The sequence below is a fragment of the Capsicum annuum genome, chromosome 8, assembly GCF_002878395.1.
Source record: "Capsicum annuum cultivar UCD-10X-F1 chromosome 8, UCD10Xv1.1, whole genome shotgun sequence".
NCBI lineage: Eukaryota > Viridiplantae > Streptophyta > Magnoliopsida > Solanales > Solanaceae > Capsicum > Capsicum annuum.
Window position 1 is genome coordinate 165,948,721 of NC_061118.1, and position 14,597 is coordinate 165,963,317.

Genomic DNA, 14,597 nt, shown 5'->3' on the forward strand with positions numbered 1-14,597 from the left:
GGATTCAATTGACAAGTACAGTAAACATTATTCGACCTCCACCATATAAAATAATAATCTAAACACCATCCAAACCGTGTAAGATCATATTAAGGTGTCTAAATCTTCACTCTTTTGATATAATGTATTAGGAGAAATAGTCTAGGTATTATGTTATACGTATGGTGTTATTTAAGAGTTCGGAGTTTAAAGGACAAATTTTTTTTATTAAAAATTTTAAAGGGGTATTGAAAAATATCAAAACGAATGAGGTAAACATAGGTGATTATCTTGTCCATTAAAAGTTAACGCTGTTTGTTTACATGCTAAAAATGTGCAAGGTAAAATCGTGATTTTATCTTATATAAGGTAAATGGATCCGCTTACCTTATTTGTTAATGGAAGATTGACTTAAAAAGTGCAAGACAAAATCGTGATTTTACTTAACAAGGTAAATGAAAACACTTACCTTATCCTTTGACTGAAAAAAGGAAAGAAGTGTCTGCAAGATGAGACTTGTTGCTGACAAGGATTTTTGCTGGCTGATTGTAAGTCGTCTTACCTTATAAGGTAGGATCTCATGTTCACCTTGTAAGGTAGGATCCCATGTTTGCTTTGTAACAACTTCAAAATCACGGTGCTATATAAAGAGTATGAGTGTAGTTTCTTTCATTTGCATCAATTAAATTTTTTTTGCCAAAGTTCATAACTTAGAGCCTATTTGGATAGGATTAAAAAAATAGCTTTTTAGCTTAAGTGATTAAAAACTTAAAATAAGCATTTATAAATTAAGTAGATAAATGTTTGGATAGAAATGGTGAAACTAAAAAAAAGTTGTTGATGTGTTTGGTAAACAAATAATGTTAGCATTTTTTTGCTGTTAAAATAACTTAAATATTCTTAAAATTGTTAACACCATGAATAAGGTGAATTATTATAATTTTTAATTCTAAAATAATTTTTTTGAACAAATCTCCGATGTAGTGATGGATTCGATGAAAACAAAAAAGAAAGATGAAGAGAAAATTTGAGGAAAGAGATGAAGCGAAGCGGTAAAGAGAAAAAAAAATTATATGCTTAAGAGTTACAAGTTTAGGATTTTGTTGAAATTGGAGGAAAACATAAGGGATAAAAAGGTCAATGTTTTGGTCAAACCTAAAAGAATTTTAATCTAAAAAGCAAAAAGTTGGGAGCTTCTCACTTTTTGATTCTTTTAATCAGTTTTTAACTTTTTTAAGCACTTTTTAATTTTATCAAACACCTTAAAAAATTAAAAAAAGAGATTAAAAGCTGATTTGACCAGATTTTAATTATATCCAAACGGGATCTTATTCATTTCTTACTTTAAGATGGACGATAATAAGGTAAGAGTAAATTTATATTGGGGTGGTGAAGTTTTGCATGATGGAGATTTGATGCGATATAATCAGCATCCTATAGTGATTCAATCGTTTTTTTATCTCTCAAGTATGATCGTTTGAAAAAGTTGTTTAGGAGTAAAATAAATATTACTAATTCAGAAGATGATGTGATTATTTCTGGTTGATATCCGAATTATTTTACGTCCAACGGATAATTAATATTTGATGAAACTCTTATTTGGAATGGTGATTCTTTATCTTTATTTCTTTATTTTTTCGTACTGTCGAAATTTTTGATAATCACCTTAATCTATGAACAACGTTTGACAAATTAGTAAGCTAAAAAAATAATTGATAATATTAATACTACATACTTGTTGCTAGATATTGAAATAATTATATAAAAATATGACTAAAATATATCTTAAAGTACAGAATTTTTGATGAAATATACTTTAAACAAGAACAAGAACAAACATTGAAGTAATGTGAAAGAAGAGAGTGAAACAGGTAACAAACAAGTAATGTGAATAAAAAATGAATGAAATAGGTGATTAATAAAAGAAAATTAATAAGATATGAGACAAATTTTACCTTATAAGTAAAACAGTCTCTTTACCTTAGCACTACGGTTGAGATAAATTCTTATATATTTTCTTCGTTTGTAAATACTTGTTCATTTTTTACTTGACATATGACTTAAGAAATAATAAACAAATGGTTGTTTTTACTATATCACTCTTTGGCTATAATAAATTTTTGATTTTGAAAAATGCAATGAGTGATATATTGTATTTAATACCAAGGGTAAAATATGTAAAAATGAATAAAGTATCCATTAATTTCATAAATTGGACAAGTATTGTAGCACATCCAAAATAGAAAAGTGAATAAATAAAGATGAACGGAGTGAGTATATCGGTGTCATTAAATTCTCAACCCCACCAACTTTTTCGGTTAAAGAATAAGATAAGTGGGTCCATTTGCCTTGCACTTTAACATGTAACCAAACTGTGTTAACTTTTAATGGACAAGGTAAACACCGTTTTGACAATTTTCAATTTTGATATGCCTCCTAAGAAATTTTGATAAAAAAACTTGCCGCTCCGGACCCTATTATTTAGTACTATATTTGGTAGAAACTTTGAGATAATGTATAATTAATATATGTATTAGTTATGTACTTTATTTGATATTATAGAATGTATAACGAATACCTTTCATTTTGTGATATTAATAATACTTGAGTTTTAACACTGCGTGATTAATATTATATAAATACAAAACTACCCCTCAATTTTTTTTGAACTTTTATGTCTTTTCCAAAATACCCACCATTTCATGGGAAGTAGTTTGAATTGTTTCCATACGTATGTTATCTCTAGGCAAAAACGAGATCTGGTTTATGCTTTCGGAATTTGGCTTCTTCTTTTTTTTTTTTCTTTTGATAAACAGTACTGTAAATTTAGCTAATTTCTATATTCTTAGGGGAAGAGAAATATAGAAAATGAGCTTGTCTTTTGGTAGATGTTCATGAACCAAGTTTCTTTGAGTATTTTTTTTTCATCTTGTTTATTTTCATGCTCTATGTTATATAGTATGAATCCACTTCTTTTTAATTTATCAAGATGACAATTTCCGTTAATTTAAGTGAAAATATTATATTTTTTATGTCTTTTATTTTCTTTTTAAGAATGAATAATAAATAAATCTTTGCTAAAAAAGCACGCAAAGCTATAGAGGACATTTTATAACAAACAATTTTATTTTAAAAACATAGCACTGCATAATGTTTTAGTACATCAAACTAAACACTCGATAAGAAATAACTTAAGCATAATTAATTCTAGCATTACTAATCCCAGCATTATTAGTACACTTTATTCGATATTATTCTTATACACTCTACCAAATGACTCCTTATAGTTGGAGTGCTTATTTGTTGGTTGCAGTCAAATTTGAGTGTCTGTTTATGTATGAGTACTATGTTTTTTTAGAAAAACAATTATCTTTAATGACATGGCATGCTGATTAGGAGGAGGTTTTTGAGACGCTTAATATCTTTTGAAAGAAAAATAGTAATAGTTGAATAATCTTATTTTTCTTAAAAAAATACTACTTTTTATAGAGAATTTTCAAAATTTAAATGACCATTTAGAGAATACCATATTTTAAAGAATAATTATGTATAGTAATTTTTTCGAAGTAATTTGATAGTATTAAAAAAGTATTCTACAAATCTATAAAAGTTAAATAATTACTCCTAATTATAAGTCATTATTATTGTTCAATATTAATTTATAGAGCGCCTGAACTTGTTATCCCAAGTAGCCTTTTCTCGTTATTAAGAAGAAAAAGAAAAGGGTATTTTGCACTAAAAATTGGCATGGTCAGCATTCAAATATGTGGAGATGGAATCCTTTGAAAGAGATTTCGACAACACAAGGGCAACTCCCTCTATATACCTAAAGGTGAAATGTTTCTTAGGGGTCAGCATCTCATGTCCCTGACATCTTTAAAAGCTTAGTGACTCCATGTCAGTCATGTACAAAAAGTTATTACACATTTATTATTATATTTTAAGATTTTTAATAGGTCAGAACATTTGCATGTGCACGTCAACTGACCCAAGATATAATTAATTGCAAGATCACATACTAATAAAAGTTCCACTTCCGGAGTAAATCGTAGTTAGCATATAAATAATTGAGAAAGAACCATATGCGTGAGCAGCTTTATATGTTTATAATAAAACGAAAAAGTCCGTATTATATTAAGGAGCGTAAGAATCCAAAATAATAAGGAAAAAATTCAAAATAGTCTTTGAAAGCAACAGCAGAAAAATACCAGAAGAAGATATTCAACACGTCATATGGAGTGATGAAAACATACAAACATGTGGCAAAATGGCAGAAAACCTGGCCATTGAAAACAAACCAAATGCCAATAGTAGCAATGAGTAGTAATATTAGGGGGGATGAGGGGGAAGGAATACAATGCTGCTACTTGCTGACAACAAAATACCATGTGAATGCTCAGTTAGCCAGACACCACATACTTCTAATTCAAGTACTACTACAACACTTGCATAACTATGAAAAAGATTAAAAAAAATAAAGGGACAGAACACTTCTCAGGACACCATTACACATGTATACGGAAAGCTAATATCAGAAAAAGCACCGCCCCACCACCATTGAACAAGTACTAGTACTCTTTTGGCTCTCTCTCTGATTCACAAACCTCATTTCTCTGCAAAACAAAGTGCAACTATTATGGTCGAAACAGAGATTTTTTGTCCATAACCATGTAAGTGCTGAGGAAAAAAGTTAAGAAAAGTAAATGAAACATTCTTTGTAATTTAAGAGTTAAATAATTTACCATTAGTAGTGATGAAGAAGTCTTGTGAAGGATTAGGTATTGAAATTGAAAGTTGGGTTTTGGAGAGGCCTAAGAATTTATCGTCAGAGTCGAGCCATGAGTCTTTGTTGTCTTTGGGTGGCCATTCATCAAAGAAATGGTGCATTACTTTCTTGGGCTGGTGATCTTCTGTCTCTATTTTCATTGGCAAATCATGGTAATACTGTCTTTGTTGTTGTTGTAGTATTGAGGAGTCATTATTGAAGCTTTGAAGTTGCAAGTAAGAAGCAGCTGAGTGGCCTGTTGTACTCTGTGAAGGTGAATAAGTCCTCTGTTTCAAATGACACATTGGTGAAGAACTCATTGTCAGTGCTGACAATTGCCAAGTATCGTCCACTGAATTCGAACCACATGTGCTTCTCATTGTCCCTGAAGCCTCTGAGAAGAAAACATGTTCGTCCACTTCCTCTTTCATTCCATCACCATAACCATTTCTGTGGACCACAGTTTAACCAACAAAAAGAACATTTAAGGATTACATAAAAAGGAGTAATTTTGCGCTAATAGCAGCTAGAAGGGGATAGAAATTAAATTAGACTAACCTGGAATAAGCAGTAGATTCCAAAAGGAACTTGGGGGTATGGTCTTGAGTAATGGGAGGGGGTCTAGAGGAAGAAGAATGGGGATAAAGGAAAGGATGGTGGTGGGGTTCATGGGCAGATGAAGAAGAAGTCAAATAAGAGAAAGAAGTGGGGCTACAAGTGGAAGGATTGTTGGTGTTTTTGGTGATTGATGAGATGGGAATTGCTGTTGGGGGTGTAGTTCTTGTTGTTGTTGATGTGTTACTAGTCATTATTTCCACAGGCTTTCTTGAACGGTTTCTGCCTCTGTGCATGTGTCTCTCACAGTACTTGGAATCTGGGTAAGCTTCTTTTGAACACCTCCACTTCTTTCCATCTGTTCTTCTGCACCTCCCTGGCTCTGGGTCTATTTTCTTCCCAAATCCCATCTGAAAACAGTTCCATCCAACTGCACCCATAACATTAAAATATTACTACTTATGTCAAAATATATACAAAAAGATGCATGCATAAAGATGTTATCATTCTTTTGAGAATAATGAAATAGTACTGTGGTGAGGTTGGTGGAGGATGAGCTTTGAGGAGAGGGAAGAATCCAAACTCCTTCTGATGGTATAGAGAAGATCAGCAGGAATAGGCATTCCAGAGACCATAAACTTGTAAATAAGAGCTTGATGTTCAAGTTCTTGCCACTGAGTTGCTGTGAAAGGAAACCTACTTCTTGCTGTATTACTCATCATGGATCGCAAGATTATTTTTTTTTGACAAGAGCTTAAGTGAAGATAAAATAGTTGGAACTCTTTGGAGAAGAGGAATACAGCACTAGAACAAGTAGTAGTAGGCAATATTTATTTATTTAAGGGACCATTTTAGTTGCAGAATCTTCTGTACATGGATAAAACTAATGGTTCTGATCATAATATTATTGTCATCTTTCTCTCTCTCATATTCACACACACACTACTGGGGCTCTCTGAACAGTGTACTGACCAAAAATATTATGACTGACCCGGGCTCTGTTGCATCTGCACTGCAACTATTCTGCCTTTATGGCAGCTGTTGTCTCTGACAACACATACGGAAATCCATAAACTAAAGGTTTCTGTAAAAAAGGGATTTCTTTTCTTTAAACAAATTACTAATTATTACTATTACTCAATTAATTTAAAAAAGAAAAACTTATTTTGATTTGATACAAAATTTAAAAAAATAAAAATATATTTAAATATTATGATCTTAGACATGTCATGTGGAAAGTTGTAACTAAAGAATTTCAGCAAAACAGAAAAGAAACATTCTTTTTAAAATGAATCAAAAACAAAAATATGTCATTCTGTTTTAAACGGATGATTATTTTTTTCTTTCCCTTAGCTTATCAGAATCAGAGTTGGTGTTTGTTCAGATACCTGCTGTCCCAGTGACCAGTGCCTGGAAGATAGATCATGAGAGGATTGTACAGTTTATAACTTTTACTGCAATACTTCTACTTTTACTTTTCATCTCTGTTACTTTAACCAGCAGTACCCCACTCAGTCCACTTACAAATTGACCTTTCCTATCCTTCCTAGTTATCCTCAAGGATTGAACCCTCCACCTTTTCCCTGTTCCATCTTTTACTTTGCAGGACGAATGGCTGGGGTTGAGGCAAATACATCTAATGATTATAATTATCTTTTAAGACAATTAAAAATATGGCTTCAGTGGAAGAGAAGATGCGAAAAGGAAGACTGAGATGGTTTGGACATGTGATGAGGAGGGACACGGATGCTTCAGTTCGTAGGTGTGAGAGGTTAGCGTTGGATGCTTCAGGAGGAGTAGAGGTAGGCCGAAGAAATACTGGAGGGTAGTGATTAGACATGACATGAAGCAGCTGCAGCTTTCTGAGGATATGACTCTAGATAGGAAGGTGTGGAGGTTGTGGATAAGGATAGTAGGCTAGTGTGAGTGGGGGGTTTGTAGCAAGCAGTCAGGAGAGATCGTGTGTAGCCTGGTTAGTGTGTTCATAGGGGCCTTTGATTTGTGAGTGTATGTTACTACTAGGTGGGTGTCCTATTTCCTTTTTCCTAGTTCCTTTTTTCTTATTTCGTGTTGCCCTTATTTCTTGTATTTTGTGTTTCTCTAATTTTTATTTTATTATTTCTTATTTTTTATTTCTGTTATGTCACTCATCCCCTTGTTTATTATTTTTTATCTTGAGCTGGGGGTCTATCGGAAACAGCCTCTCCACTTCTTCGGAGGTAGCGGTATGAACTACGTACATCTTACCCTCCCCAAACCCCACTTTGTGGGAATATACTGAGTTTGTTGTTGTTGTTGTAAAAGTATTAAACATTGTCAACTAATTATTTTCTAAGATGATAAAAAATATGCTTAAGAAAATGATTATGGTTGTATAAGATTTAAGCTTAACTTTAATATCATATTTCTGATTGTTTTTAGAAAATAAACGATTATAATTATTTTTTTAAAATAAAAAAAATAAGACAATTAAACTAATATGCGGGGATATTATTTCTCTTTAAGTATAAACTAAATCTTATATTTTTGGTTGTCTTAAAAAATGATTATATTTATTTCCTACAAAGAAAAATAAGAAGCTTAAATTGATACGGAGGAGATACTTTTTTATGGTAAGCATAAGTTAACTCTTTACACAAGCTACGTAAATTTCACTACTAAAAAATAGGCCTATGACAACACTTAAAATACCGTTGCAATAGACCTATCGTGGTCTATTGCAGCGTTTTAGTGAACTGCCCCATCAGATCGCGTTACAATGGGTCTATTGCAATAGTTGTCAAACCGTTGCAACAGACCTGCTATTGCAATGGTTATGTCATCCACGCCACAACCAGCAACAGCACCATACGGAGCACAAACGCGTACCTGCTAAAGATGATTCTAAACAACATAAGACTCTTGCTAAAAGTTTTTTCGAGCTGAACTTAGACTGAATACCACCATTTGTGAATTAATCACCTGCTGATACAGAAACTAGCAAGAAAAGAGCTATTACAGTGCGTAATAAGCAGTGCAACAGCAATTTCGTTTAACAAACAAAATTAGCAAGCAAAGAAAAGTTAAGTCACATACGGGAGCCCAAAGGGCAAATGAAAAAAAATGAACAAAGAAGACTAAATATCAAATTTTTATTTCGTTCAGAAATAGGATCACCCTAACTCTACAAGTATCAGGGCCCAAAAGAAACTATTTATCTACTACTATCACAACAACAAACCTAGGGTAATCCCACAGGAGGGTTTTGGGATAAAACCTACACAAACCTTACCCCTTCCTCGAGGTAGGGAGGCTGTTTCCAAAAGACATTTGGCTCAGGTAACACATATTAAAGCAGTTCAAAAAAACATACACAGGCTATAATAGTTCGCGACTTTCCGAATGAAATGGATATGACAATTAAGTAGAAAAAAGTCAAATAAAATAAGCAGCTAACAAACAGGACATTTAATCACACTACACAATATATGCTAAATAATGGAATAGATACCACAATAATCCCTCTGTGGAACTGACTGCACACATGAGTGGTGGGTAAGCTATAGACCACTCCACAACAGACGCTAGTCCTATGTACAATAACCAAATACATTATGATGGAAGACTGAAATTGTTGCCTTTCTCAAAAAACAAAAACAAAAAAGTAATATTATATAGGATTTTAAAAAAAAAACAAAAAAACAGGAGGGTTTCTAAAATTAATTTTGCATTCACGCATTTGGGAAGACGCTAAATTAGCATTCCTTCCATTCCAATATATATGACTTCTGTGTGAAGCCAAAGTGTTTGAAGCTGTTAACTGGAAATATTGTTTATTCTATACAACTCCCGCAATTTTTAAGAATCCAAAATTCATTTAACTATTCACGTATTAAACTTTGATAAGAAGTTTGTCAATCAAGCTCACAACCATCCTTACATTTTCCTTTACAACTATTATTGGACTTTTTATCCAACCAAACATCACTATATCAATTGAGACAGAAGAGAGAGTTTCCTCACTAATTTTAAAAAATTAAAAAGCTGATCTTCATCATGTCCTGAAGCAGACCTACACTAATTGGCTTTCAACATATTAGTGAAGTGACTCATTGCCAACATAAGAAATGAATAATATGTACTGTGCAGTAAAAACAGGACCAATAAACATGGAGCATAGTTCAACTTACTCGGGATCCGCCTGTTCTTCAAGTGTCGTAGTCTTCTGTTGCATGCCTAGCTCTGTTATAAGGAGCAAACCCCACCAAGGCCCGATCTGGTACACCATGCGGGGCTTGAAACCTGTCCTGCCTTCCTTGGTCACCATTCACATTCTCTTATCCACCATTATCCTCAGGTAAGGGCAGTAAGAAAACAGTTAGACCAAGAGCCCCGCCCACAGCAGGAAACCAATACCGGAGCAGGAACTTCCTTGTTGTACGCAACTTAAAATGCTCGATTGCAAAGGGAATACAAATTTTGGAAGAGAAGCATGTCGGCAGGTATTTCAGTAAATGGATCAGATGCACTGCGAAAATAGCAATAGTTCTGTAAGCTCACCAAAGGGTTGAAAGCTCAAAGCTTGAATTCACATCGCAAATACATATTGAAACCAAATTCAATAGGGATAAAGCAGGAAACAATCTTACAAGATATCGAGTGGGAAAATGGATGGAGCCATTCGCATGGCAAGTTTGACAGGCAGATACACGAGCAATCGAGCATCACTATTAAGTTTCCATCGACTGCAACTGACAAACGAACTCGACAAGCATGCTTATGTACAGGATCATCGATCAAATCACGGAACAGGTTGTAGTTGGGATTTGTCGGATCTCAAAGAAAGTAAAGCACCCCATTACGCAGGACCTACAAAAGAATGTGGTAAATTGGTAAAAGAAAACAATAGCAATAATAGAGATGGGAAACAGAGTAAGTCTAATTGAAATTTTACCCCTCGAAGAAGGCTAACAAAGATACTTATTTGTAGCATGTAGACACTCCCTACAACCCAATGAACTAATGAGCTTGCCAATGGAGATACTGAAAAGAATTTCACTCTTTGCGTAATCGACTTCCCAAACATTCTAATGGTGCAAACATCCAGTCACCAGCCGCACATCAAAGGGAACACTCCAAATTCAATAACAAGGAGGAAAGCAACCTCAATCATAGTCATCAGATGCCTCATAGCTGCTACAAATTGTTTGAAGAGGGTGGGGATGGTTTCTGCAATGGAGGCAATACCAATCTTCCCAGAGTCAAAGCTCTCCTCTAGTGTACCGGATTAAAGCAACAATCCCAAGGTAAAAAAAGACCAGAGAACATATAAACATGTAGCAGACCGCAAGAGTTGTAACATCCTAAAGTCTGGATGTTCCAACAGATGACCCTTTCAGAAGATTAGTCGACACTGTTGTACTGAGATTTTTTGCTGCCTCACTCAATCCAGTGGCATTTGCTTTTAACATTTCAGTGACTTGACCAAGCAAACTGCTCTCTTCATTAGCAGTAGGAGTTAAATTCGCAACAGCAGTCCAGGCACTCTTCAAAGTAATATTGGCCAAGGAGAGTGCTGTTTCAGTTAGTGGCATAACAGTTGATAATATTAGATTGCTTGCAGAGGACAAAAGCCAAGACAAATAATAGAGTATAATTCGTCCTAATGAAAAGTGAACAAAGATCACAACTCCAAGAAATATCATATTACTGGCAAGAACCTGCACAGAAGGCAAATCACCATATATCAGTTAACTTCTCATGTTCAGCTTGTAAACAACAAAAACAGAGAAATTAAAACACACATCAGGAAAAATATAGTCTTCTGCAGAACAAGAGCTTTGAGAGTACGAAAATATATTTAATGACTACAGCTGTTCAGAGTAGAAAAGAAAGGTCAAGCATGAGAAAGAGAGAAAGTGAGAATAAGAACGTACAGTAAATGCATTTTTAACCAGATGAAAAACATGACCCTGCATGCCAACAAGCTCATCAAAAGGTACATCCTCTGCACCATCAGCATCATCCAAACCATCAAACATCTGTTCAGTGAGCCGCAACATTTTCTGCATTTCTCCGGATTATCTGACCAGCTCCAGCAATTCCCTGTGCACCATTAGCATCTTCCTCATTCCATCAGCAGTAAAACTTCTTTTTGCAGGAGCAGCAGGTCTTCTTAGAGCGCGGCTGCATTTCTGTCCCCATCATCTTCCCCGTCAGCTTCCTGTCCCCCAAGTTCAAGCAAATGTCTGAAGTAATCCCTCAACGAAGTTGCCCCAAGAAAGATGAAAACAATGCTAGCAGAGAGTAGAAACCCATGCAGACGGTCGGTAAGAATAATGGTCGTGGATAAGTTATTCAAGAATAGTCTATGAGCTTCTCTAAAACTTCTAACAAAAGCCAAACGCCATATCCAGAATGTAATTAACGGCATTATGAGCAGCCATACAGAAAGCTAAGACGTAGGAAAAATTGCAGCACATGGCAAGCTTTCATTGCCATCCCAAACACAAAAGGCACAAACTCTTGAAAAGGGAGCCTAGCCGGAGCATTCTCAGCATAAACTGGCGAAAATGAGAATGCATGTTTGCATAGTTACGTTATAATAAAAGAAAATAGTTAGATTCCACCAATAGAAACAACAGGCACTTTTCAATAGTTAGCTACGTGGTGCAGTATCCAACCACTATCTATTGTAGAATCATTATGGTCAATTTTCATAGAAAAATAATCATTTTTGCTCAATGTTACATCTAAGTGATTCTCTAATCACAGCCACTTCCAAATGTTATATAATTATGCATCGCTCATATTCATTTAATAAGTATAATTATAAAATCCAAATCACAAAATTCAATCTTCAATGGACGAGTACAAGCCTCTACACAACATCTCAACCCCAAAATAAGTCGGCTATAAGAGTCATCATTATCCGTTCCAGCCCATACAGGCCCGTTCATTCAATATCCAATAATTTGGTGTCATCTACTAAAAATTCCTTCATATTTACTTAAACAAATTTTTAATAGACCATCAATGTTGGATCTAATGTAAACATACCATCAACACTAAGCCTCACACCAAATTAGTTGATATCGCCGGTATGAATATACTTCGTTGTATTTTTTGCCAAACTTACATATATTTCGAGATGTTGCACATCATCTGATACTACTTCATTCCTATGATTTTAGGTCTACTTTGTCCCTCTTTAAAGCCTTAAATCATCGTTGATTCACATCCTATGAACCGTACAAGCCGAAAAAATTCCCAGTCTATGGAGTATAAGATATGACTAATCATTTCAAGCAGCATTCCGTTATTTATCTTTTGTGTGTTACTTGCACATTCTGTTATGTCTGTCTTGAATTCACCTCATCCGCTAGCTCTAGTAGAGAACCCATAATTCAACTTAAAAGAGACATTATCAAGTGAACTGAAGTGCGTAAAAGGGGAGCTCAATCAATAGAGACGATTCATATAACCAACAATTAGCTGTGTTGAGATTGAGGCTTTGTATTTTGTGTTTTTATCCCCTCTTACAAACGAGCAAAATAATCACATTTCCGCACTGAAGCTTAGCTGAAACCTTGGACCTTTTTCTCTGAAGAATGAAGAATATACAAATTTGATAACAAGAAACTTAATTTAAGCTAACAGAAGAAGAACAAAAGGAGAAATGGGAAGAGGTTAGCAACAGAACAAACCTCGAATTGGCGAGCGTTACTGTGATTAAGATGCTACCACTGCAAGCACAAGGATACCGTAGAGGAAGAAGATGCAGACGGCGATGAAGATGAATTGACTGCATCGGTGGAGGAACTTTCCACCGGCGAAATTACACCATCGACACCATCGTTCGACGCCGCCGGCACCACCGTTGCGATCTCCAACAACGATTATATATGCATTGGCGTTTTTTTTTCTTTCAAAATACGTGTTTGAATATTTTCCTTTTTATATTTTTGTTGGTAAAAACGACGAATTTCCGCCTCCGGCCCATACTATTTTAGTTCAAACGAAAAAGGGTCTAAATGACTAAAATGATATATAAAAAGTATAAATAACATAAATATCAATCTTTTTAAAAATAATTATATTCTTTGTCATTCTTTTTCGTTATTTTACTGTCTCTCTATTAATATACGAATCCTGCTCCTCTCTATTTTCACTCTCTCCATTTTCCTCAAGTCTCCCTTTTGATTAATAACATATGACTTAATTAAAATGAATGATCAAGATTTAATTTATTTTAAATTAAACCTCCAACCATGATTAATATAATAAATATATTATATCAACTAAATAGATTGTTTATTCAATATTCCCTCCCAGTTATTGATCTTAACTTTTTTTCTCATTCCCTCCAAATTTATCAATTCTAAATTCTCTCATTCCCTCCAGAATCCAAATCACCAAAAGAACAAGAAAATTCTAATTTCCAATTTCACTTTAGCAATTTTCATTTCTAGAAGTTATATAATTAATTATTTTTTTAAATTGTTTCTTAATATATTTCTACTTTGGTCAACCTATTTATCTACTGTAGTACCCCGTACTTCTACTTAGCTTGAAATCGTCCCAAATATATTAGAAACTTACTTTGAAAGATGAATTCATTTTGTACACATGGAATTTTTGAGATTTTCACTTTTTGTTGAGTGGGAAATTGAATTAGTTTTTCAACGATACCAATTTCGTCCAAATCCGGTATCGGAGTAAAAAGTTATGAACGTTTTATCGAGAGCTATCAGAACCGCGCAGGTGCGATGGGCAGGTTGACGGACCGTCGATCTAGCGATGGACCGTCGCCTAGACCGTCGCAGCTAAGGCAGTAAGTCAATTTTCTGGCTAAGGTGCGACGGACAGGTTGACAGACCGTCGAACTTGCGACGGACCGTTGCCCAAGCCGTCGCTGTTGAGGCAGTGAGTCCCTATTCTGGTCCACGTGCGACGGTCAGAACAACGGACCGTCAAGCCAGCAACGGACCGTCACACGAGCCATCGCAGATCCCGTTCAGCAATTTAAAATCATTTTTAAAAGGATATTTGGATTTTTTTCACCTATTTTAACCCCTAATTATACCAGACCATAGCCCATAACTTTATTATTCATCTATAACATCAAATTAGGATTTCTCTCAAAGATCAATCCTCAAGAACAAGAAACCCTAGGTTTTTAATTTCAAGTCAAGAATTCAAGTTTTCCTCCATCAATCTTCAAGAAATCATCCACCTAGGCATGTCATGTGTTGATTCATGGGTCCCTTTCACCCATGAAGCTCAAGAATCTCTTTTCAAAATCCAAGATTTGTGTATT

General features: G+C 34.5%; 1 protein-coding gene and 1 pseudogene across 2 annotated transcripts; both read right to left on the reverse strand.

The window, feature by feature from the left end:
- Positions 1-4,184: 4,184 nt before the first annotated feature.
- On the reverse strand, positions 4,185-9,601 carry LOC107840256 (growth-regulating factor 1-like). Of its 2 annotated transcripts, none has more exons than XM_047395048.1 (4): positions 9,469-9,601; positions 5,303-5,729; positions 4,722-5,194; positions 4,185-4,592 (listed from the first exon to the last, which is right to left on the reverse strand). In XM_047395048.1, exons 2-4 carry the CDS (start codon positions 5,707-5,709, stop codon positions 4,585-4,587), a joined length of 888 nt encoding a protein of 295 aa, XP_047251004.1. In that variant the 5' UTR covers positions 5,710-5,729; positions 9,469-9,601; the 3' UTR covers positions 4,185-4,584. The 2 variants fall into 2 exon arrangements, with proteins under 2 accessions (XP_047251004.1, XP_016539546.2); XM_016684060.2 differs by lacking the exon at positions 9,469-9,601 and adding an exon at positions 5,832-6,294.
- Positions 9,487-11,851, reverse strand: LOC107879498 (annotated as a pseudogene).
- Between the last annotated feature and the right edge of the window lie 2,746 nt (positions 11,852-14,597).

Bases quoted from the DNA above. Each gene is read 5' to 3' on its own strand.
- LOC107840256 (XM_016684060.2), bottom strand. From the start codon at position 6,021: ATGATGAGTAATACAGCAAGAAGTAGGTTTCCTTTCACAGCAACTCAG. The intron at 5,730-5,831 runs GTACTATTTCAT...TTATGGGTGCAG, and splicing joins CCTCCACCAACCTCACCACA to TTGGATGGAACTGTTTTCAG. The intron at 5,195-5,302 runs GTTAGTCTAATT...TGTGGTCCACAG, and splicing joins GAATCTACTGCTTATTCCAG to AAATGGTTATGGTGATGGAA.